We start from the raw sequence: 27,197 nt of genomic DNA, 5'->3' as shown, positions 1-27,197 counted from the left end.
GCTCAAACAATCAAACTCCAACTTCTCCACAATGGCCAAGACCAAAGAGCTGTGTAAGGACATCAGGGATAAAATAATAGACCTGCACAAGGCTGGGATGGGCTACAGGAAAATAAGCAAGCAGCTTGGTGAGAAGGTAACAACTGTTGGAGCGATTATTAGAAAATGGAAGAAGTTCAAGTTGACGGTCAGCCTGCCTCGTTCTGGGGCTCCATGCAAGATCTCACCTCGTGGGGCATCACTGATCATGAGGAAGGTGAGGGATCAGCCCAGAACTACACGGCAGGACCTGGTCAATGACCTGAAGAGAGCTGGAACCACAGTCTCGAAGAAAACCTTTGGAAATACGCCGTCATGGATTGAAATCCTACAGCGCACGCAAGGTCCCGCTGCTGAAGCCAATGCATGTCCAGACACGTCTGAAGTTTGCCACTGACCATCTGGATGATCCAGAGGAGCAATGGGAGAAGGTCATGTGGTCGGATGAAACCAACATTGAAAAGATCTGCATGGAGGAGTGGGCCAAAATGCCTGCTGCATTGTGTGCAAACCTTGTCAAGGACTACAGGAAACGTTTGGTATCTGTATTAGCAAACAAAGGTTTCTGTACCAAATATTAAGTTCGATTTTTGTGATGTATCAAATACTTATTTCATGCAATTAAATGCAAATTTATTATTTAAAAATCATACAACGTGATTTTGTTTTTATGTATTAGATTCCGTCCCTCACAGTTGAAGAGAACTTATGATACAAATTACAGACCTCTACATGCTTTGCAAGTGGAAAATCAGTGTATCAAATACTTGTTCTCCCCACTGTAAATTGATTATTGATCATTGATTGGTATTGACCAAATACTTATTTTCCACCATGATTTGCAAATAAATTCTTTAAAAATCAAACAATGTGATTTTCTGTTTTTTTTTTTTTTTTTTTTCCGCAATTAGTCTCTCATGGTTGAGGTTTACCCATGTTGACAATTACAGGCCTCTAATATTTTCAAGTAGGAGAACTTGCACAATTAGTGGTTGACTTAATACTTATTTGCCCCTCTGGATATGCAGTTTGACACCTGAAAATAGATAGATATTGCTAGCTAATAGTCATTTAGATGCTAGTGCGAGGCGCGCAGTCAATCAAGACTCGATTATTGCTGAAAATAGATAGATCGATATAGCCAGCTAGCTATACAGGGTGACCCAAAAAAAAGTTTACACTCAGTTGGCTGCTTGTTTAAAAGCCATTGAAACATACCTAAATAGGTTGTCATGCTTAAGTGATGCATTAAGGTCACTCAATGCAGCTGGTAATCTCTCGTCTCTACAATTCCTGTGCTTCTGCTGAAAATGAAGAAAACTTTATCTGTACCTGAATTGCTGCGTGCCGGTCTGACACCTACTGAGATTGCAGCAAATCTGAGAATATCCAGATGTGCAGTCTACAAAGTTAAAAAGAAGCTGAAAGATACTGGAACAGCCTCACGAAAACCTGGGTCTGGAAGTGTCGATCTGTGCGGACCAAAAAAGTTGATTGACAAGGTGATATGAGGCCACCCCAGAGTCCAGATCTCAATCCCCTGGATTATAGCATATGGGCAACTGTGGAGGACAGTGCCTGTAAGAAGCCACAAACTTCTGTGGCAGCCTTGGAGAGGTCCATTGTTAGATCTTGGGAAAAGATGACAGCATCCTACATAAAGAAGCGTTCCGCAGGCGCCTGGAGGCTGTTGTGACACTTAAGGGAGGACACATTGAAAAATAGAGTTTACTGTACATGTTCTTTACAATAATGTATAATTTGTGATTAAATTCTAATTCTAAGATGAATAAACATGGCATTTAAGTTGTATTATGGCAGTGTAAACTTTTTTTTGGGTCACCCTGTATTGATGCTAGTGTTCAGTGCGCAGTCAGCATTTTTCAGACCCATTGAAAGATAGTTCTTAATCCATTTGAAGTGGAAGGGCTGGCAGTGATCATTCCGTTCAAATGGATCGTACATCAGATTGGGCGCATACAGATTAAAATGCATGAGGCAAACGGCGGATTGAGGCGTTGTTAATCAATGCTTCCTGCCTTTCGGACGTCATGAATAAAAGAAGACACCACTCTTTGCTTCTTATTCAACACGCACACGGGTGCGACCGGTCCAAAATGCTTTCTACATTATTTGAAAATGGATATGGCTTTGAGGCATGTGCCGTTATGCACATGTTCGACGTTCACGTGCGACTTTAAAGCCGAGTACTGCTCGGCGGTTGTCCTCTGCGCTGTTGATGCGCCATTTTCTCCTTGTCATCTTCTATACTGGAACGCAGCTGGTGACACCCATTCCCCTTTTGCGTACCCCTGAGGGACGCTTTGATTTACTGTCAGCGTGGCTTGCCCTTTTTTGAAGGGGAATCTGGCATTTAGGAGAATCAAAGGCCCCTTTTTTATTTGCTGTCAAAATAGATGCCAGGTATATGTTTAACATTTTTGACTTTTTTAAAATGGCAGGCACCTCATAAAAGCCGTCTTTGTTCATCAAGCTTGAAGTTTTTCTTTCAAAAATCACACTACTGTTATGTTTTGCATGAAAATTGGTGTCCTTTGAGGAGTGCACATACTGTATGTTAGGGGTGTGACAAAATATCGAAATGATGACATATCGTGATACTTTGTATCCCAAAAGGTTATCTACCGTATTTTTCAGACTGTAAGTCGCAGCTTTTTTCATAGTTTGGCTGGGGGTGCGACGTATACTCAGGAGCGACTTATGTGTGAAATTATTAACACATTATGATGATCGGGTCGGATCACGTCATTTTCAAAGTATCGGAATCGGCAAAAAAATATCGGACATGCCTTTTTTTAATATATATATATATATATATATATATATATATATATTTTTTTTTTTTTTTACTAGGGCTGTCAAAATTATCGTGTTAACGGGCCGTAATAATTTATTTTAATTAATCACGTTAAAATATTTGACCCAATTAACGCACATGCCGTGCTCAGACAGATTTAAATGACAGTACAGAGAAATGCCCACATGTTAATTGTGTTTTATGGAGTTTTGCCGCCCTCTGCTGGTGCTTGGGTGCGACTGATTTTATAGGCTTCAGCACCCATGAGCATTGTGTAAGTAATTATTGACATCAACAATGGCGGGCTACTCGTTCATTTTTTGATTGAAATTTTTACAAATTAAAAAAAAAAAAGAAAACATTAAGTGGGGTTTTAATATAAAATTTCTATCACTTGTACACACATTTATCTTTTAAGAACTACAAGTCTTTCTATCCATGGATCACTTTAACAGAATGTTAATAATGTTAATGCCATCTTGTTGATTTATTGTTATAATAAACAAATACAGTCCCTATGTACCGTATGTTGAATGTATATATCCATCTTGTGTCTTATCTTTCCATTCCAACAATAATTTACAAAAAAATATGGCATATTTTATAGATGGTTTGAATTGCGATTAATTACGATTAATTAATTTTTAAGCTGTAATTAACTCGATTAAAAATTTTAATTGTTTGACAGCCCTAATTTTAGTTAAACCGTTTTCTAATTGTATTTAACGTTACAGACATAATATGTTACACTCATCCAGAGTCTTTAGTTTAGGCTTAAGGTAGGGTTATCAAATTTATCCCGTTAACGGCAGTAATTAATTTTTTAAAAAATTTATCACGTTAAAATATGTAACGCAGTTAACGCATGCGCTACACGACCCACTCATGCATTGTCGCGTTCAATCTGTAATGGCGCCGTTTTACCTATATATAGAGCTAAAAGGCAGCGTAAAATGAATAGAGTGAATTTTGGCAGCCTTTGGAGCCTTTTTTTAATTGGCTAATGCCTTACAATCCCTCTCCCTACGATTAGAAATATCGTGGGAAGCAATGTGGGGAGGAAAGGTAGTAATTGATCTTTTTCTTAACACCTTATGTTATTGCCCAACGCAGAGAAGATATATCTATTGGTACCACTACGCACAGTCATGGTTGCACTTCCCATCATGCATTTGGGCAGAACAGTTAAATGGCTACAGTATCATTTACTGAAAGCTCAACAAATACACTAGATGGCAATATTTAGTCACAATATACAAAGTCAGATTTATCCTTTAAGAATTACAAGTCTTTCTATCCCTCTCACAGAAAGAATGTTGATAATGTAAATGCCATCTTGAGGATTTATTGTCATAATAAACAAATACAGTACTTATGTACTGTATGTTGAACGTATATATTCGTCCGAGTTTTATTCATTTTTTTTCTTAATGCATTGGCAAAATGTATATGATCGGGAAAAATTATCGGGAATGATTGGAATTGAATCGGGAGCAAAAAAAAAAAAAAAAGCAATCGGATCGGGAAATATCGGGATCGGCAGATACTCAAACTAAAACGATCGGGATCGGATCGGGAGCAAAAAAACATGATCGGAACAACCCTAAATATGATATCATTTCACATGTTATTTTAGTGTTTTGGAGTGACATTGATGGTTTGGTCAACTTGTTAGCATCTTCTTTATGCTATAGTTATCTGAATAACTCTTAATAGCAATGGCCACGTTCGCGTTCTCCCTTTCGCAATGTGTGTTCAATTGTATTATTGACTTTTTTATATTAAAATGCATGCTTTTAGTGCACTCGCACTTCTTTACGTGAAGGAGAGCGCTCACACGCCAGAAGATGGACAGCTACGCAGCTCTGAGTGAGTGGGTGAGTTAGCGAGAGAGAAACATGGCTGCGAACTACGTTCATTGTTTATGCTTGTAAAATATCTCTACAGAGGCAACGCCTGTGTTTATCATCTTTTCTGTTGTTGTTTTGTGTTTTCCACCCACGATCGGACACTTAGAGCCCATTGCGTGGTTGTATGAACGATGTGCTAATGCTAGCGAACGCATGCTAACCGTTTGTCTGTCATTGCTGTAATAGCACCAAATTATAATTTATTTACGTTGATGGAAAAATTGTTTGGTATCGAGGACGAAAGCAAATTATACGGACATCCAGCATCGTCATTTGGGAGTTAGGCTCGCTGTCTAGCCAGGACTGAGCCTCCTGGTGAGGACAGTATATTCGCATTTCGTTGTTCATGCACTGTACACTGTACACTTATTCAGCATGTTGTTCTCTATTGTATTTTTATTAGGGGTGTCAAACGATTAAAATTTTTTAATCGAGTTAATTAATCAATCGCAATTCAAACCATCTATAAAATATGCCATATTTTTCTGTAAATTATTGTTGGAATGTAAAGATAAGACACAAGATGGATATATACATTCAACATATGGTACAAGTACTGTTTGTTTATTATAACAATAAATCAACAAGATGGCATTAACATTATTAACATTCTCTTAAAGCTATCCATGGATAGAAAGGCTTGTAGTTCTTAAAAGATAAATGTTAGTACAAGTTATAGAAATGTTATATTAAAACCCCTCTTAATGTTTTAGTTTTAATAAAATTTGTAAAATTTTCAATCAAAAAAATAAACTAGTAGCCCGCCATTGTTGATGTCAATAATTATACAATGCTCATGGGTGCTTAAGCCCATAAAATCAGTCGCAGCCAAGCGCCAGCAGAGGGCGACAAAACTCCAAAAAACACAAGTAACAAGTTGGCATTGCACTGTGCTGTCATTTTAATCTGTTTTGAGCGGGGCATGTGCGTTAATTGCGTCAAATATTTTAACGTGATCAATTTAAAAAATTAATTACCGCCCGTTAACGCGAGAATTTTGACAGCCCTAATTTTTATCTTAAATTGCCTTTCAAGGTGACATATCTGTTCTATATGTTGGATTTTATCAAGTAAATTTCCCCCAAAAATGCAACTTATACTCCGGTGCGACTTATATATGTTTTTTTTTTTTCTCTTTGTTGGGCGTTTTATGGCTGGTGTGACTTGTAGTCCCAAAAATACGGTATATGCTCCCGCTACGAATCGAGTTATCATTTTAAAAACCATAATAGTGTCTCATTTAACTCTAAGGCTGCATTGACGGTGCTCGACGCTCAATCCATTTAGACTGGAAACGTTCGTTCATTCGAAACCAGAGCATTCACAGTCATTCTGTCCGATTTTCAGGGCATTTACAGGTCACTTTCTGTTCATTTTAGGGCATTTACAGGTCATTTCCTTTTGAGTTTGAGTCACTGCCTGTTCATTTGGGTGATTCCCAGGTCACTTCCTGTTCTGTAACTCAAAATAAACAAGAAGTGACGGCCATAGACGTTCAATCCGTTGGAAGTGGGAGGGATGCTGCGACCCTCCCATTTCAAATGGATTAGACGTCTACTAGTGATAAACTCTTTCATAGCAGAACCTAGTTTTTCTGTTTATTAGTTGTTTGTAGAATATTCTAGAATGATTTCCTGACCAATGTATTGATAATCGTTGCATCGCCATATCATCAGATTATCGTTATCAAGAGCTTTGTATCGCAAAGCGTATCGTATCGTGAGGTACCAAGAGGTTCCTACTAGAGACGATCGATCGGGTCCGATCACGTCATTTTCAAAGTATCGGAATCGGCAAAAAAATATCGGACATGCCTTTTTTTAATATATATATATTTTTTATTAAATCGTTTTCTAATTGTATTTATCATTACAGACATAATATGTTACACTCATCCAGAGTCTTTAGTATAGGCTTAAGGTAGGGTTATCAAATTTATCCCGATAACGGCGGTAATTAATTTTTTAAAAAATGTATCACGTTAAAATATTTAACGCAATTAATGCATGCGCTGCATGACCCACTCACACATTGTCGCGCTTAATTTGTAATGGCACCGTTTACCTATATAGAGAGATAAGCCTTACAATCCCTCTCCCTACGATTAGAAATATCATGCAAAGCAATATGAGGAAGCAAGGTAGCAATTGACCTTTGTCTTAACACCTTATGTTATTTCCCAACGCAGAGAAGATATATCAATTGGTAGCACTACGCACAGTCATGGTTCCACTTCCCATCATGCATTTGGGTTGAATGGCTGCAGTATCATTTACTGAAAGCTTAACAAATACACTAGATGGCAATATTTAGTCACAATATACAAAGTCAAAAGTCTTTCTATCGGTGGATCCCTCTCACAGAAAGAATGCTACAATGTAAATGCCATCTTGAGGGTTTATTGTCATAATAAACAAATACAGTACTTATGTACTGTATGTTGACTGTATATATTTGTCCGAGTTATATTCATTTTTTTCTTAATGCATTGCCAAAATGTATATGATCGGGAAAAATGATCGGGAATGATTGGAATTGAATCGGGAGCAAAAAAAAGCAATCAGATCAGGAAATATCGGGATCGGCAGATACTCAAACTAAAACGATCGGGATCGGATCGGGAGCAAAAAAACATGATCGGAAAAACCCTAGTTCCTACTCCTACTGTATGTAGTATTTGTTTTCCACCGGTGTTGTTTTTTGCAGCCCTTTTAATTTTCGTCTTAGTATTCGTCTTTTGGACGATAATACTTATTAGTCTTAGGCCCGAAAGCATCGTTTCTTGCTAAAACGAAATGTCATACTTTGTATTAAATATTTAAGCATGTGATGCTTTTTTAAAAAAAAAACAACAACAACAAAAGTAATTAATTAAATGAACATTTTTAATTGGGAAAAAAAATAATGGAAGAATTACATTTATTCACTTTTTTAAAAAAATATATATAAAACGTTCACACTTTCGCTTTTAAAATAATACAAATAATTGAATAAGAAAATATTTACATTTTCCCTTTTTATTTAAACTAAAACATGCAAATAAAACAATTGAGAATATTTACGATACAGATGCATAAAAAAAGGATTTCAACAATTTTGACACCTATCTCTCTTAACAATAAAATGAGTTTCAGAATATTTGCTGAAATCCATTAGTTGTTGATTTGTCGATTAGCCTAGTTGGCAAAAAAATAGCCCTTCAAATGAATGGCCTGCGGCAAAGATGAGACTGACATACCTGCTCTAGGCAGTTCTTGCATTAAAAACAATCTACTTGCTTGAAAAATATCGGTAAGACTTATTTTTTTAGATAGTCTTAAGTAGGGGTGAAAGTGGGCCAGAACGGTCAGGAACGCAGTTCCGGTATAAGATTCAGGGCCGGAATGCTGTTCCGGTACACGCAGCCCAACAACGTCATCTCTCAGTTAGTTATGTGTAAATAAATTGTTACTTTGCTATCAAAAGCTCTATTTGTCTGGTTGTTTATGTTATTTTGTGAAAGGAAAATATTATTCAGATGTTTGGGATGTAACTAAAGCAAAAAATAGCCGCGTTAAAGTCAAAGTTATGTTTGAAATGTATGCGTTTACAAAAAGCTCATTTTCACTGTTTTTTCATCAGAAATTGGAAAATTGCTCAAACTAAGCTATTTTCTCATGCTGATTTCTAAAGAATGGAAAAAGATATGAACTTTCTTTTTTTCCTGCTAAAACAAGAGAGTCTAATCTTTTTTTTGGTGGCTTCCATGTTTATATAGCAACAGAACGGAATTTTCTGTGGGCCTTGCAAAATCAGTCAAAATCCAGTAAAACGGCTGGGAGTGAATGAGTAAAAGTAAAACATATCGTCGTCATTTTAATACTTTTGTTTAGTTTTTGGTGACCAATTTTTGAAGTATCAGAATATGAGTGGGTTCTCACAAATATGTCTCCTCTATCATGTCAGAAAAGGTTGAGGCCCCTGGCCGCCTACCCTACAGACTTGACTGAAACTTTTCTAACTCCTCACAAGTAATGTTGACATTTCTGAGCTGGTTCTGCCCTCTTACAAACCTCAGGACTGATTACGTGGCTAATAACAGCCCGCAGATGAGCGATTACTCAAGGCCAGCAGTCGGCAGGCTCCGTGGCCCACATCGGCCCGTGCCGAGAGTGCGATCGGTGGTGGCTGGCCGCGATTTTACTTTGATTAAAACAAACACTCTCATCGGCGCAGGCGAGCTTCCGTTCCGGCTCGGAGGGCCAGAGCGTGGCGCGGAGTCGGCCGGGTCAGCCTCGAGCTACGGATGGGATTGGATTGTCATTGTGTGTAATGTCACTTGGAAAACGTCACTCAGCATTTAAATAATCCCGTCTGACAAAGCCTCGCAGCATGAAGATGGCCTTGATGTGTAATACAGATGCTGATGATGCTGTTCCACTTCACAGTGTGCTAAATGTATTCTCTAAGGTTCAGAACTCTTTTTGTAACTGATTTTTGTGATATACTGATAGGAGGTTGTATTTTTAGACATTTTCTTAATCCTCAAAAACTTCACATACAGTGGGGCAAATAAGTATTTAGTCAACCACTAATTGTGCAAGTTCTCCCACTTGAAAATATTAGAGAGGCCTGTAATTGTCAACATGGGTAAACCTCAACCATGAAAGACAGCATGAAAAAAGTACACGTCCAGGCCCGTCTGCGGTTCACTAGAGAGCATTTGGATGATCCAGAAGAGGACTGGGAGAATGTGTTATGGTCAGATGAAACCAAAATAGAACTTTTGGGTAGAAACACAGGTTCTCATGTTTGGAGGAGAAAGAATACTGAATTGCACCGTACCCACTGTGAAGCATGGGGGTGGAAATATCATGCTTCTGGGCTGTTTTTCTGCAAAGGGACCAGGACGACTGATCTGAGTAAAGAAAAGAATGAATTGGGCCATGTATCGAGAGATTTTGAGTGAAGATCTCCTTCCATCAGCAAGGGCATTGAAGATGAGACGTGGCTGGTTCTTTCAGGATGACAATGATCCCAAACACACAGCCAGGGCAACAAAGGAGGGGCTTCGTAAGAAGCATTTCAAGGTTCTGGAGTGGCCTGGCCAGTCTCTAGATCTCAACCCCATAGAAAATCTGTGGAGGGAGTTGAAAGTCCGTGTTGCCCAACAACAGCCCCAAAACATCACTGCGCTAGAGAAAATCTGCATGGACGAACGGGCCAAAATACCAGCAAAAGTGTGTGAAAAGCTTGCGATGAGTTACAGAAAACGTTTGGCCTCCGTTATTGCCAACAAAGGGTACATAACAAATTATTGAGATGAACTTTTGGTAATGACCAAATACTTATTTTCCACAATGATTTGCCAATAAATTCATTAAAAATCAAACAATGAGATTTTCTGGTTTATTCTTTCCACATTCTGTCTCTCATGGTTGAGGTTTACCCATGATGATTATATTTTAAAGTGGGAGAACTTGCACATTTAGTGGTTGACTACAGGGGCGGACTGGTAATCTGTGGGTTCTGGAGGATCACAGAACGGCCGGTGCCCTGGACGGCCGGCGGCCGCCATTCATTATAGATCACTGTTTTTGTCCCCCCTAGCCTCTGATTATCTACAGTTTGCATCCAATCCGACAGGTGGCAGCAATGCGCCTGGCTGTTCATCGCCAGTCCGATAGAAGAACGAAAGAAGCACAAAGTTGCCTTCATTGGTTCCTTGTGGAAGCAAAATGGCGACGAGCGTTAATGCCCAATATGGATGGTGGTGGCAAAAAAAGAAAAGAGAAGGGTGGCGCGGAGAAGGTTAGGAAGAAAAAAAATAAAGAAACTGGAGAGCAAAGCATTAAAATGTCATAAATTGACAAATATTTTCGCAAGCAGCAGTCTGGCTGCAACGGCCACGTTGGGTAACAGCAGCCCAGCCCCGGCGATGGTGAGAGGGGGCAGCCGCTCTGACGTGCAGCCGGTGCAGGGAGGGAGAAAAATAGAGGGAGGAGGTAATGATAAGCTGGTGGAAGTTCGAGAGGGAAGTTCCCCAGACAAGCGCAGAGCAAGTAAAAAGGGATGAAGAGCGTCACTTGCTCGGTATACTGGCAATTGTTATCCACAAGGTAGGTACATTTTAAATGAAATAAATGACAATTAAAGGGTTAGTGCCAGCTAGTCGATGTACCCGTTTGCAATCGTGTCAAGTTATAATATGCTAGTCCTACTATCACTCTCCTAAGAAAAAATATTATAGCTGTAAAACAACGTATGCACACGCAGCAGCAATATTAATTCAGAAGAAATATAACAAAATATTAATAAAATGAATGGTTTTACTTTAAAGTTTAGGTAGTTAAATTGATATATATTTTTAATCATTTATATATCGTTTTGTTTTCTGGTTAATACTTTCCAATGAAGGTTATGTATACAGGATTTGTCTTGAAATGTTTTTTGTATTTTCATTGAAATTTATTATTTGTATGGCAAGATTAATTATGGCAGGGGTCTCCAAACCGGTCCTCAAGGGCCACTGCGGGGCCTGGTTTTTCTTTCAACCGATCGAGTACCGACAGTTTAACCAATGAAGTTTCTGCTAAAACAAGCAGCACCTGACTGCAATCAACTGATTACACTTGTAAGAGGTGTAGTCTTGTTTTGTTGGAATGAAATCCTGTGCCCGCTGCGGCTTTATGTGGAATAGTTTGGAGACCACTGAATTATGGCATAAACAATGAAATCGTGTTATAGACAGAGATATATAGAGATATATTATAATCAATTGGATACATGAATGAATGAATGAATGAATTTATTGTCATCATCATCATAATCATTGACAGTTTCAGAATGTGGAATTTGCCCGAATACATAAAACTTGCTTTGAAGAATACATTTTCATTTGTTTATTCAGGTCTATCATAGAGCTAGTACAGAAAATGAACCCAACTCCAGTTCAGCCTTGCAGTACTTTGAGCGCCCCAAGTCAGACAGTGACAGTCTAGACATATTTTCTTCATTTTCTCTTAAAGTGCAAGAAATTGATGCATTTTACAATAAAATGTAAAAAAAAAAAAAAATTCTCCCCGAGGGTTTGGCGGTATGCCCCCGGACATCCCTACGGGGTCTGTTTCCCTTCGTATAGCGTATCTTGTGGGCTGGGCTGAGTCAAAGTCCAGGGCTGCTTTTTAGTCCCAGTCCGCCCCTGGTTGACTAAATACTTATTTGCCCCACTGTAGTTATTGTAAGTATTCCACTTTAACACCCTGGAACCAACCGTTTTTTTTTTCTCCCTACAGCTTTGGCACCCGTTTTTGTTCCCAATCCAGTGAGAGTCCTCGCTACACTAGGCAAGGACGCCTTCATTGATTGCAAACCTCGTGCCTCTCCTAAGCCGCAGATCACGTGGAGGCGAGGGGTCAGGAGTATACAACCCAATCAAAGGTAGACCGCATATTTATTTCCATTTAACATCACAACTATGCCAAGCATTCATTTAATCACTGGCTGTTTTAATATCAAGATATGAGGATTCCAAACTTGCATGTTTAAAAGCGCCAAAGTTTATTTTTATTTCCCTGAGTTGAAATATTCATGAAGTCGTGAAAAGTTTGCCTCCCGCAATATTTTCACATCGTTATTTTTTAAAGCAATCTCCCCACGGCGAGGGTCGAGAAGGCGTGCCGGTTTTATTAGTGTGACTGAAATGAAGTGTCAGTGCGAAACAAAACATCTTTTGCTGCCCCCCTCCTTCCCTCTCAGAGCCCACTATCGCACTCAGAGCTCCTCGCGCACTTTCATCCTTTCACCGTCAGTCAAAGTGAGCGATGTCGTGAAACGGCATATCCGTCAGTGTCGGAAGCTTTATGTTAAGCGGACGATATTCCGCCTCGCTTAATGATCAAAATCCTCAGGAGTATCACCCCTAACGTGTCCGAGTGGCTTTGAAGCGGTCGTTTTAATAGAAATATTTCATTTAGGAAAAAGATAGAAGAGGGGATTGGGCTGTTCTTTGAACTCGGCACTGCCGCTGAAGGATAGCTTTTGGCTCGGCGGAGTGTGCGGGCCTATAAAATGATGATTAATGACTTGGGCTCGCTTGAACCCGATAAACCTCTGAGGCATTCGTCAAAGCTGCAAATCTATTTTTCTGTGGCAGCCGCGGGAAAAGTTGTACCTGAGATCGGGCTCTTATCTGACCTGAGATAAAGTCGAGGGTTTAGGGAGCGGAAAATTGTCCCTTAAATAGAGGGAAAAACTTCCTCGGCACCTAGGAGCAACTATTTCATTTTGGCGTTATATTTTTGTATGTTTTGACTACTGTATTTTTCAGACTATAAGTCAGTTTTTTCATAGTTTGGCTCGGGGGAATGGCTAATACTCTGGAGCAATTTGTGTGAAATTATTAGCGCATTATTGAATAATTTCTCATGTTATGTTCACACTAAACCGCAAGAGAAAAGGAAGTGTCGCACATCCTACCTCCAGAGTTGGCAGAGTTGTTGAAATGTGACACCAAGGAGGAAGATTTCATTGGATATAGTGATTTGGAGTGATACTAATGTTCTTTATGCTATAGTTATCTGAATTAGGGCTGCAGCTATCGAATATTTTAGTGATCGAGTAATCGACTGAAAATTCTGTCGATTAATCGAGTAATCGGATAAAACAAATATTTTTAGGTGAAGAGCAATTATAAATATACATGAGAAAACAAGACATTTCATCTAGGGAAGAAAAATTTTAGACAGCAGGCCATTTAAAAAAAAAAAAAAGTTTTTTAAACAGCAAAACCCTATCTGGAGGTGAGAGCACGCGAGAGCAGAATTACAGATGCCATGACTTTAACGAGATATTATCGCGTACTTACCTTGTTTCGATTCAAAAACGCCATGTTACATGTATCACTGAGTGTCAAGACACAGCTGTGAATGGCCACAGCTGGATTTTTGGAGGATTTTATGGGTGAAACATAGTAATATAACAAGGGTCGCAATGCAGAAATCGCAGACATCAAGGAGTGGTCGAGATTTTCTTTTTCATACATTTACCCCTTTTAAATGTTTTTTTTTTTTTTTCTCTCTTTTCCTTGTTTGGAAAAAAATGTTTCATCATTTAAAGATAGATTTGAGTCACGATTTTGCTGATTTAGGAGTATTTTAGATAAAAAGTTACTTACGTTCGCTATGAAGGTTCTCTACAACTGAGCCTTCCTGAGAGGTCTACTGCTGAACATTCGTTCATTCACTGGCATCCGTCCCACTTCAAACGGATTGAACGACTATGGCCGTCATTGGCAGCCAATGCCAGGCAATGAGCTAATTTTGGTCCATTTAAGGTCATTTACCTGTTGATTTTTAGTTACTTCCTGTTGATTTGGGGGTATTTTATGGGTCACTTCCTGTTCATTTTGAGTTACAGAACAGGAAGTGACCTAGGAATGACCCAAATGATTAGGTAGTGACTTAAACGCAACAGGAAATGACCTGTAAATGAACAGCAAATGATCTAAATTAGGAGTGGGAACCTCTTGGTACCTCACAATACGATATGAGTTACGATACAAACCTTACGATAACGATGATCTGACGATATGGCGATACAATGATTATCGATACATTGGTCAGGGAATCATTCTCGGATATTCTACAAACAACTAATAAACAGAAAAACAAACTTATGCTGTGAATTGGATTGAGTTTATCACTAGTAGACGTCCAATCCATTTGAACTGGGAGGGTTGCAGCGAATGAACATTCGTTCATTGGACGCCAACCCTCCCACTTCAAACGGATTGAATGTCTATGGCTGTCAGTGGCAGCCAATGCCAGGCAATGAGGTAATTTTAGGTCATTTAAGGTCATTTACCTGTTGATTTTCAGTTACTTCCTGTTGATTTTGGGGTATTTCATGGGTCTTTTCCTGTTTATTTTGAGTTACAAAACAGAAAGTGACCTGGGAATCACCCAAATGAATAGGTAGTGACTCAAACTCAACAGGAAATGACCTGAAAATTCCCTAAAAATCAAACAAAATGACTATGAATGCTCTGGTTTCGAATGAACGAAAGTTCCCAGTCTAAATGGATTGGGCATCGAGCACCGTCAATGCAGCCTTTGAATTACCTGACACACCATTATGGTGGAAGATTTTGGTAGCAAGTCGTTGGTTTGTTTGTTTTTTTAGACATTAAAACCTTTTAAAAACGATATCTGGATTCTTGGCAGGAGCATATCGATAACCTTTTGGGATACAAAGTATCACGATGTATCACCATTTCGATATTTTGTCACAACTCTACTGTAAATGCCCCGAAAAATCAGACAGAATGACTGCGAATGCTGTGTTGTCGAATTAGTGCTGCAACGATTAATCAATTAACTTAAATATTTGATTAGAAAAAACGATTCAAAGTAAATTTTGCTGCTTCGAGTATTTGTTTAATTAAACTGGCGTTGTAATGGTTTGGTTTGAAAGTGTTTGCATTTATTTTCATTGCTTTGGTTGGATACATGGCCCTCTAGTCTACCTCATTTCACATGGCTGAATCCATCCGCTCCCCGTTAAGACCAACATAACCTCCCATAACTTCCTGAATATAAGGCGCACCCGTGGATAATGTGCACCCCAAATTTACTTATAAAAATCTAGGGGAAATTATTGTACCCGTTTAATAATGCGCACCCTAATTTTAGCACCAATAAATAGAAAAATACAAGAAAACAGAGCTCGTGTACAGATATAGAAAACTGACTGGTGAAACACAGCACAAGCATAGCACATTGGTAGTTCAAAACATTACCATAAACTGACAATATTTACAGTAATAATATGATTTGACAACTTCTCCAACTTACCAGAATCTAGGAGAAAACAAAACAGATGTGACTTTTCTTTTAAAGGCTGCTGTATAACTTGCTCGTTTCATCATGATGAATAAATGTTTCTTTCATGGATTGATACGGTAAAATGAAAGTGAGAACGTAAGTCGGAAATCCGAGAGAGCTCATTGCTGTCGACACGACGGTGACAATAGGAATGATTGTTATTTGGGTTTGAGTTTCCCGAGGGACATATATAGTTGACGGACACACACAGGAAGTCTGTGTTGTTACGTTTGTTATGGCCCGAGTTGCAATAAACGTTGACACAAATGAGTTCAAGAAACTAAATTCTGTGCTTTATGAAGAGTGAAAAAGGCAGAATTTAACACAGACGAAATCATTCGGCCGATCAGAGTGAAGTATTACTGAAACAAAATGGTGACGTCACGTACCGTAATGGTCGGCAACGGATCGCCGCATACGTTTCTTCAACACAACGTGGCCGTGTCAATTAAAAAAAAACAAAACTCCATGTCCCCGTTTATAATGCACACCATGATTTTACAAGTTGATTTTGGGGAAAAAAGTGCGCGTTATATTCGGGAAATTACAGTACTGTAAGTTTTTGTTTGAGCTAATGATTTTTTTAAATGCATTCGTAATTTAATTTAAAGGTATATTTAGCCATTTTCTGTGGGAATATGTGTCTGAGCCATTTATTAAGAGCATTGTAAAAAAGCGTTAGGATTTTATAGCATTTAAGCTAGCGGACTTTTGCTTTGTAAGTTAGCCATTTGTTCTTGTTTTCTACCTAGATTCTCTTATATATATACATATATATATATATATATATATATATATATATATATATATATATATATATACATACTGTGTGAGGCTCAGCTCAGGTATTTTATTTTTTTTTATTTTCTATATCCGATTACTCGATTATTCGAAATAAATATTTCATCGATTAAGTGGCTACTAAAATAATCGATAGCTGCAGCCCTATTTCCAATGAACGAACGTTCCCAGTCTAAATAGATTGGGTGTCGAGCACCGTCAATGGCAACCTGAGACACTATTATGGTAGAAGATTTTGGTAGCAACCTGTTGGTCCGACACTGACACCTTTTTAAAACGATATCTCGATTCTTTCCAGGAGCATATCGATAACCTTTTGGGATACAAAGTATGACAAAATATCACCATTTTGATATTTTGTCACCCCCCCTTGTTCAAAGTGGATGAAAAATGTAATGTGTTATCCGAAAATAACGGTGATTAAAAAGACCTGAATTTGAAAAACGAAAGTCGAAACTAAATAAAAACTCAGCTACGTATTTTTGGGAGGTTATACTTGGTCTAAAAAGTTTGCACTCGTTAAAAGAACAGCGTAGACGTCAAAGTTATCCGGGCAAAGGACGTCACCGACATACTCTCGTCACTCTTCCCTAACACAATCAATAGACTGCGTGTTAAAAAGGTCAGTGCTGATCCAGCGTGTGATAATGGTGATTCCTATCTGGAAACAAAGGCAGCGTTCAGGCACTGACCCGGGCCGATGGCAGTAAAGATTTTGTGACATCGGCCTTTGTAGACCGGAGAGCTTTATGGATGCCGAGTCCGTCGTTTTTTTTTTTTTTTTTTTTTTTTCCTTCTTCTCGGGATGAATCGAAAAAGGCAGCGCGTTTATCTGCCATTGACAGCTGTCCTGACTTAATGAAGGTGTGTAATTAACATGGATTTCCACTAATGTTCAAGCCTTTTGTTGCTTAAGCACAAAGTATTAATCCTGTCTTTTTTATGGACAACGATGGGGATGTGTTTTGTCACGCCGCTAAAGTAGTCCTACCAGTGCACAACAGGTTCACTACAGCCATTATTTTGTCGTCTTTATCGCTAAATGTCAGACATCCATTTTGGACACCCTGGACTGGTCGCTAGTCAATCATAAGGCACAAATTCACAGTCAGCCATTTTACTAAAGCAGCACTACTCAAATAGTGGGGCGGGCCCCCCCAGGAGGGCGCAGAGCGATGCTGGCGGTGGCGCATGTGACCTTGGGGAACATACTTTTTAGTCGTACTAGAATAAAGTGTACCGTAATTTCCCGAATATAAGGTGCACCCGTGTATAATGTGCACCCCAAATTTACTTGTAAAATCTAGGGAAAATTACTGTACCCGTTTATAACGCGCACCCTAATTTTAGCACCAATAAAAAGAAGAATACAACAAAATAGAGCTCGTGTACAGATACAGAAATGTCATTTTACTGACTGGTGAAACACAGCACAAGCATAGCACATTGGTAGTTGGAAATAATTACCATAAACTGACAATATTTACGGTAATGATATGATTTGACAACTTCTCCAACTTACCAGAATCGAGGACAAAACAAACAGATGTGACTTCTCTTTTAAAGGCTGCTGTATTACTTGCTTGTTGCATCATGATGAATAAATGTTTCTTCCATGGATTGATACGGTAAAATGAAAGTGAGAACGTAAGTCGGAAATCCGTGAGAGCTCATCGCTGTCAACACGACAGTAACAATAGGAACTATTTTTATTTGGGTTTGAGTTTCCCGAGGGACAGATATAGTTGACGGACACAGGAAGTCTGTGTGCTTACGTTTGTTATGGTACGAGTTGCGGAGCTGCAATAAACGTTGACTCAAATGAGTTCAAGGAACTAAATTCTGTGCATTATGAAGAGTGAAAAAAGCAGAATTTAAGACAGACGAAATCATTCGGCCGATTAGAGTGAAGTATTACCGAAACAAAATGGTGACGTCACGTACCGTAATGGTCGGCAACGGGTCGCCGCATACGTTTCTTCAACACAACGTTGCCTTGTCAATACAAAAAAAAAAAAAAAAAAAACAGTTTATATATTTATATTAGGGTTGTCAAAATCATCGGGTTAACGAGCGGTAATTAATTTTTTAAATTAATCCCGTTAAAATATTTGACGCAATTAACGCACAAATGCCCCGCTCAAACAGATTAAAATGACTGCACAGCGAAAGGTGTAGTTGTTGTGTTTTTCGGAGTTTTGCCGCCCTCTGCTGGCGCTTGGGTGCGACTGACTTTATAGGCTTCAGCACCCATGAGCATTGTGTAAGTAATTATTGACATCAACAATGGCGGGCTACTAGTTTATTTTTTATTGAAAATTTTACAAATTTTATTAAAACGAAAACATGAAGAGGGGTTTAAATATAAAATTTCTATAACTTGTACTAACATTTATCTTTTAAGAACTACAAGTTTTTCTATCTATGGATCGCTTTAACAGAATGTTAATAATGGTAATGCCATCTTGTTGATTTATCGTTATAATAAAGAAATACAGTACTTATGTACCGTATGTTGAATGTATATATCCATCTTGTGTCTTATCTTTCTATTCCAACAATAATTTACAGAAAAATATGGCATATTTTATTGATGGTTTGAATTGCGATTAATTGTGATTAATTACGATTAATAAATTTTTTAGCTATAATTAACTCGATTAAAAATTTTAATCATTTGACACCCCTAATATATACGTAATATATAAATATATTTCTGTCCCCATCCATGTACTCGTTTATAATGCGCACCATGATTTTACAAGTTGATTTTTAGGGGAAAAAAAGTGTGCGTTAAATTCGGGAAATTACGGTAATTGCACATTCACTTAGTGGGTGGCAATGCAGCTCTCATTTTCAGCGTGTGCACAGTATTTTTGAACCAAACAAGAAAACACAGCAAAGAGCACTGGAGATATGAAAAGCTAAGACTAGGAAATATGACGAAGCGTATGTAGCACTTAGCTTTTGGCTTTGACTTTTAGTACAGTGGGAGACGTGGAAATACCAGTCCGTCTACTTTGTCTAAAAATGTTAGCAGCGGACAGCAGGAATTATTTTTTTCAGCGAGTGCCAAATATTGCCAACAATCCTACCGCTTTGTCAGTGTTACATCAGGAAACCAGCAAGCACTTTCAGCATCATATAAGGTGGCATACCAAGTTGCCCAGTGCAAAATAACCCCACACCGTAACAAAGGAGCTGATACTGCCTGAAGCAAAAATAAAAACTGTCCCTCTGTCCAATGCCACGTCATTTTTGTTCTATTCATTTTTGTTCGGTCTAATTGTTTGACATATTGTCCACATGAGTAGGGATGGGAATCGAAATCCGATTCCAATTCAGAACCGGTTCCAAGTGTTTCGAGGCCTCGACATCACAATGAAAAAGCCTTAACGATCCCTTTAACGATTCCTAAAGACGCGTATTGCGTCGTGACGTGTGTTGTTGTCCAGACACATCAAACTAGCATGGCGCCAAGAACCACTCGCTCCAAAGTGTGTCTTCACTTCACGAGGAAAAATTACAACAAGGCGACTTGCAGTCATTGCAAGGTGGAGATAACTGCATCGGGAGGGAATACGACTGCGCTGTCCTCACAGAGAGGCTAAGGCTCAGTCCTGGCTATACAGCTAGCTAAACTCCCAAATGACGATGCAGAAGACGTTGGTATAATTTGCTGACTTTATTCAACCATCACTTGAAGAGTGAAACTAAGAATAGAAATTAAACAAATCAATTTCGTCCCCAATAACAAACAGGTTTGCATCAACGTAAATCAGTGATGATTAGCTGCTAATAACAGTAATAACAAATGGTTAGCATTCGTTCGCTAGCATTAGCACATCGTTCAAACCACTACACAACTGGATTTAAGTGTCCCATCGCGAGTGGAAATACAACAACAACAACACAAAAGATGATACATACAGGTGTTGCCTCTGTAGATATTAACATTAACAAAGAACGTAGGCTCGTAGAAGTGTTTCCCTCTCTCACTAACTTGCTCACTCACTTGGATGCAGCATTTCTTCTTTGGGTGTAAGCGCGCTCTTCTTCACGTGAGAGCGTTCTTCTTCGCGTGAGGAAGCGCAAGGGCGCCCCCATTTGAGCGTATAAGTGCCACAAAAACTATAAGGCATGCGATTCAATGTAATGGTAAAATAATACACCTTAACCCAGCAGTCCCCAAACTGCGGCCTGCGGCCCAAATACGGCCCGCCTCCACATTTGGTCCGGCCATTTTGATTTTTTTTTTTTTTTTCTCAATCGTGTTATTTATTTCCTGGCCTTTTCCTTGAAGAATTCAGAGAGGGTTAATTGGTTATTATCTATTTAATTAATAGTGTTTTTATTATTAATTATTATTATTATTATTATTATTATTATTATTATTATAAAGAATCCAGAAAGGGTTATTTGATTGTGGCTTTCTGAAAAACAATAATTTTTTTACATTTATGCACTTCTGCAATCGTCACACTTTTTCTGTTACAAACTGACCCCGGCCCCTCATCAGAGAAGGGAAATGTTATGTGGCCCTCACAGGAAAAAGTTTGGGGACCCCTGCTTTAACACATATTGCCAAAGGTAGACCAACAACCTTTCTACCAATATATACCAATATTTTTTATTTCTATTAGATAAATGTTTCAGTAAAATGTTACACATTCTTGTGTATTTGCCACTTATTGCCACAGTTAACATTCAGGCTTTGGGCCTCTTTTGATCTCGTTGTGAGTTTGTAAGGTTGTGACTTCTGATTAAAAACACTCGATGCCAATCAAAACGTTTGTTCTTCTTTTTCCCCAAATTAGAATCGATAAGAGAATCGATCAAGAATCGAATCGTTAAGCAATATTGATAATGGAATCGGAATCGTAAAAATCCTATCAATTCCCATCCCTACTCATGAGTTAATGTTGCTAATCAATTTGAATTTATTATTATTTACTGATTTTATTTTTCAGTATCAAACGGTCAAAAAATGTATCTTGAGTGTATTTTTACAGAATGGATGTGTTTTTTTTTTAAACACTTTATTGTAAGTTGAACTAGATTACTTTTTTCCTTAATATTCAAAAGAACACAATATTATACAGAGTTGTACTTATAATAATAAGAATTTTATATACAAATGATGCTACAGTATATTTACAGTATTGGCAGAGAGTTTGGGGGTGCGGAACGTTTACGTCTTCTTGTGGGGGGGGTGTAACAGAAAATAATTGAGAAGCACTGCACTAAAGGCAGATACTGATTCAAAAATGAGTTTTTGTGCTGTGGTTATTTTGCTTTTGAGGAGATTTCAAAACAGTAACGATCTTAGAAAATGCGATTAGAATTGACTAAGTAATTACATTTTGTCTGCTTTTAATTTTATGAAATTCAAGATCTTTAAATACTGTACGATAAAATGGCAAAAGAACGTGTTTGCCTTTCAAAATTCCTTAGTCACCATCCCTTATTCCAGGGGTGTCAAACTGGGTGCCGGTGGGCTAAAACCGGCCCGCCAGGGCGTCAAATTTGGCTCGTAGATGTTCTTCCCATTAGCAATGATTTAGTACATGATCTCATCCCTTTAAAGTGCAAAAAGCATGTTTATTTCATATTCCATGCGGTATTTTAAGCTCCTAAATGAAATGGACCGCTTGCATGTGTGTGGAAGTGATCGATTTACGTGTATATTCAAATTTTTTAATCCCGTGCCATGAAAATGAATGACTTCCTAGATTGAGGAAGAATGTGAATGTGACGTCACCTGGGTCAGCATCTCACAATACAGCATTGCTTTATAGCATGCAGATGGACTGCGGATTCAGCTGATTTTGAGAATGAATTCGTTTATTTTTTGTAGTACGCCAGCCAAATGTGCTTCAGGGTTTTGTTGCTGCTCCAGGGAGAGGTGTGTGTGCCTTTTGGGGTTCAAAAAGTTCTCGTTCCCTATAATGGCCAAAAAAAGTCTAACAACTGTGGGACCATTCTACCGACAAAGAAGTGAGTAAGCTACGTACGTGTTTCATATTATGTCAAATACTGGGATCATGGCACACGTTTTAATGAGGAGGTGGCTTGCATTTTGTGGGCTGACAATGCTCCTTGTCCACCGAGAAGGCCACTTGGCCAACGACCGGCGGCTTGTCGCACACTCCCCTCGGTCCTCATCGCGCGCCCGCTGGGAGAACGCTATACTCAGTGTATGCTTGTGCGGTTCTCCGTATCGTCCAGACTTCCTGTCCCCACTGCCTTCTTCGTGTGCCAGGCAATTGACCACTATCCTCGGGTTGGGCTCGGGTAGCTACGCGCTCCTCCGATGTCGGCCGGTTTGTCCAGCAGTCATTCTCCAGCTGCTTCCCTGGCAAACGATCTCTCTGGCCCGCAGCAGGAGAACGACGAGCTGTAACTTCTTCGCCACCGGGGGGTTTGCCGATCGGTGAAGACAGTCGACAACCCCGCCGCGGTGTGATATGCACCGGGGTAGTTTTGGGTGATTTTTCACTTAGAAAGGCGAGAATAAGTCTGGGAAACACTGCTCGGTACATGTTAGCATGCCGGCTAGCTGTCACGCCTCCTGGTTTATTTACGCTTTCTGAAGCCGGGGCAGGGAAATGACAAAAGCCGGACTAACTATGCATAAAATATCATTCGGGAGGTGCAAGAAGTCGACAGTTTTGACAATTATGGAGTAATTTTGCCATGTCGTACTGAATAAATGCATTTTTAATATTTCATATTCCATTTAGAACAAGACTGTTATTTGTCATGACCATACCATTCATTTAGCATTTGGGAAAAATACTTAGATAAAAAGAATATCCTGTAAAAATATTGGAGTAGAGAGATTGAAACAATGACATCTTGCTCTCTTCGTCGCATTTTCTCCTTAAGAATAATTGCCCCCCAATAGGTTGAATTCTAAATCAGATGAAATGCTGACATCTTTCTCAAGCTGGGGACGTTAGAGAGCTACAATGACAGGCGGGGCTAAACGGCAGATTAAGACTAATTTCTCGTCATCTGTGCCAAATTGTTGTATATCGAATCATCTCAAAATATGATTCTAATTCACATAATAAAGTTATTTAAGAACTGACTTCCGACAAGTATTTTTGTTATTTATGTCGAATAGAAATCCAAGCAGTCCTTGAACGCGACACGAGCAATAGCGCCATGGTGCCAAGCAAGCTTAAAATGTCATCTCCAAACGAAACAAAACAAATCGATGGACTATTTTGTTCGCCTAAAAAACACAGAGAAACAGGCAACTCTTTCAGGAAAAAATTCAAAGATAAATGAGAAAGCCCTCAAAGCCAGTTACCCTGTTGCTGAACTTGTTGCTAAACCCACACAGTCCCACACTGTGGCAGATGCTAATTAATTAACACTACGTTCATGACAGTGTTTACTCACCTTTAATTTTGTATAAATGCGAAATCATATTGGAGGCAGCCACCCTCCGCAAATATGTTTTACATGTCGGTTGACCCTCCTCCACTATTATAACTTTTCTGTAGCCGAAGGATTTCCATACCAGCGATTTTGTTTTCTTCGATGGGGGAAAAAAGTTTAGAGTTTCACCTCCTCCAGCCATCGTGTAGCACAGCTGACTCACTGACACTGAGCAAAGATTGGTGGGAGAGGGTTGAGCCTTGCAGGTGCAAGTTAAGGATTTCTCCCTGCATTTTTGGGACATGAAAAATAGCTAATACCGTAGGGCCTGTATGACGGAATTTTTTTCCGTTATGAAATCTTGACGTTTTCATACCACGCGATACCTGAAACCCAGTAATCGGCACATGTCTAATGAAGGAATTCGCCCCCCCCCCCCCCCCCCCCCCCCCCCCCCCGGCCAAGCTGCGGAAACAGCGACAGCCGAACGAATTCAGTGTTCTGCTGGCACCGCTCCCGCAAGTCGGCCGCAAGGGCCAACATTCCGCGCTTTCACTCTGGTGTTAACCCTTTGAACTGACTCCATGTTCCAAAAGTTTGAAGAAGGCTCACCGAAAACAGGTTGGCAATTTATTCGACAGTGGCCAAAAAACAAGGCAAAAACAGACGATGGAGGGACCCTGCTGGATCCAGGGTCGGCAAAGCAAGGCTACATAGAAATGTACCCGAGTAGCGAACGTGTTATCTAAATGTTCACTTCTTTTTGAAAGCTGCGGTGGAGCGGGCCGGGCCGAAGGCGTGGCTGGGTGTCGTCTTGGGATCATCTCTATGTGGCAGGTTTGGGCGGTGAAGTTCGTGCGTCATCCTTTGTGGCTGGGACGTGGTTGTCACGGCGACCGACGCAGGTCTTGACGTCCAAGGCGCCCGCGCTATCATCTTGTTATCCTGGTTGGGCGAGGGTGTTCTCCGATGCTACTTGTTGTGGGACAGAGCGCCCTGCTTTTTGTCCTGGAGTGCCCAGAAGAACTGATTGCAAGAGTTGGTGCTTCACTCCTGCTCATGACGCGTTGGGCTTCTGTGATAAGATGGCGTTATTTATCTTTTATGCCCTCTATTCTGCTTCTTTTCATTAAACTATGGTGCAAGTGCTATTTATTTTATATTGGGTGTGTCAGAGTAATACAAACAGTCCTACAGTAAATATGAGAGATGATACTATTCCCTGATTGATCTTGCGAAATACTGCTGCTGTGAAATTAAACTAGCTTCAAGTTGATTCAATTTCTCACGACGTATTTTGCCTGTAATCTTGCCGTACATGTCAGCGTGTCTTGTTTAGTAATATCGCCTCACATTGAGCTCTTTAAAAACAGCGACTGTCTCTTTGCAAATAAGGCAGACAGTTGCGTATTTTAGTGAAGAAATAAGTCCAATTTCCACCTATCCTTGAAGCGCCAGCCGTCGCGGTCAACTTTCTTTTTTTGTTGATTGTCGCCATTTTAGAAAATTGGGAGTAAAGGGTCACACGGGGTAATGTTTCTTAGAGTGCTGCTGCCTTTTCGTGGGTAAATGAGGAGCAGCATTTAGTGTGTAAGATACTCCATATGCTGGTAGCAGTACTGCTGACCAATTTATTAAGTCTGTTTGTGGGCCACACGTTATTGATTTTATGACAGAGGCCGGGGGCTGGATGAATTTTGACCACAGGCCGCATTTGGCCCCCGGGCCGGACTTTGGACATGTCTGGCTTAATGTAATGCATACCCTCCCGCATTGACCACCTGGTTGTTGCCTGAAGAAAATTTTCCATTAGCACCGCCCGCGCCCCACACATCAGAAGATCATCTTGAAGGGCCCGCAAAAGTGTGGAGGGGCCCGCGAGTTATCATCCCCAAGGACCCCCACTGACCGGACGTTCACCTCGGGGTGCCCGTTTTTACTTATCACACCCTGACCCTGTTCACATTCGTTCCGCCACTGCTTTGGGGGTATTTTTTTTACGCTTATGATGAATCTGTTTAGAAAAACAAGCTCAAATAATCTTATGTTGCATACCTTGACGTGAACGTTTCTGAGGTCGGAGTTTATTCATTTAAATAAAAAAATTGATAAGGTATGCAGACAGCGCAATTTTGAAAAAAAAAAAAAAAAAAACATGCCTTATATTAAATGCGTAATCTCCATCAAATAGGTCACTCCCATACTGTGATTCTTTGCTTTAAATATCCTGCTGTATTTGCATGTAGCCCACCCCATCTTGTCCTCTGTGTGTAATCGTCCTTGTTGGGGGGAGCGCAAATATCCAAATGCCCTCATTTGAAAAATGTCTCCTAGCGGCAGATTGCCTCGTGAATCGAGTCTGTCGAGATTCGGTCACGCCTTCCCGGCTTCCTCTTTGCCAGTTTCAATCAGCTTTACGCATGATGAACGGGGGCACCGCCGAGATTTGAAATGCCAAACAATATTAATTAATTTGAATGGCATCATCGCAATACAAGCCTGAAATGGCTTCTTGTTCTGGAATGTTGTCTTTCACAGGTGGATTAATCAACATACTGTATGTGATAATTATAAGTAAGTCGGATGTCTTAACCTTCAAATGTCAAACGAGTCCCAAGTCAATGTGGCACTATTAAAGCAAGATAAGGTTAGTTAATGCTCACAAAGTTTTAAGCAAATCAGGTCAGCGTGTAACTTTGTTTAGCTCACTTCCTGCCATTGACGGTGACAGACGTCCAGCCCATTTGAACTGGCAGTTAAAATGGATTGGACTAGGGCTTCAGCTATCGATAATTTTAGTAGTCGATTAATCTATTAACTAGTTTGTTCGAATAATCGAGTAATCGGATTAGGAACATTTAATGCATTGCAGAATAAATTCTAGGGATGTAAAACAAAGGCTTGCTAAGATTGCACTTTAAAAATAAAATTCCTGAGTATTTCTTCAAACTGTGCGGAATTGCACTTTCGTTTAAAGATAAATTAAACTTCAAATGGTATAAAAATAAATAAATAAATGAGGATTTACATAAAACAAACGAACAATTGGCTAACTTCTATAGCAAAAGTCTGCTATCTTAAATGTTATAAAATGCTAACGTCTTTTTAACAATGCTCTTGGCAAATCGATCAAACACATATTCCAACAAAAACAGCCAAGTATACCTACAAATTATTAATGCATTAAAAAAAAACTATTAGCTCAAACTAAAACTTATTTTATGTTGGTCTTAACAGGGAGCAGATGGATTCAACCATGTTAAATGAGTTACAGTGGGGCAAATAAGTATTTAGTCAACCAGAAAAAGTTCTCCTACTTGAAAAGATTAGAGAGGCCTGTAACTGTCAACATGGGTAAACCTCAACCATGAGAGACAG

General features: G+C 39.4%; 1 protein-coding gene across 4 annotated transcripts in view; it reads left to right on the top strand.

Annotated features, from left to right (window-relative positions):
* LOC130911131 (contactin-5-like) overlaps nt 1–27,197 on the top strand; it is a 405,498-nt gene that overhangs the window by 302,548 nt on the left and 75,753 nt on the right. For all 4 annotated transcript variants that reach the window (XM_057828867.1, XM_057828868.1, XM_057828870.1 and 1 more), the window contains one exon: nt 12,042–12,186. In XM_057828867.1, the coding sequence (XP_057684850.1) occupies nt 12,042–12,186 (145 nt within the window). The remainder of the gene's footprint in view (nt 1–12,041; nt 12,187–27,197) is intronic.

The sequence above is a fragment of the Corythoichthys intestinalis genome, unplaced genomic scaffold, assembly GCF_030265065.1.
Source record: "Corythoichthys intestinalis isolate RoL2023-P3 unplaced genomic scaffold, ASM3026506v1 HiC_scaffold_23, whole genome shotgun sequence".
In the NCBI taxonomy this organism is placed as follows: Eukaryota; Metazoa; Chordata; class Actinopteri; order Syngnathiformes; family Syngnathidae; genus Corythoichthys; species Corythoichthys intestinalis.
The sequence above is the reverse complement of the archived record's forward strand: the minus strand, read 5'-3'. Positions and strand labels throughout refer to the sequence as shown.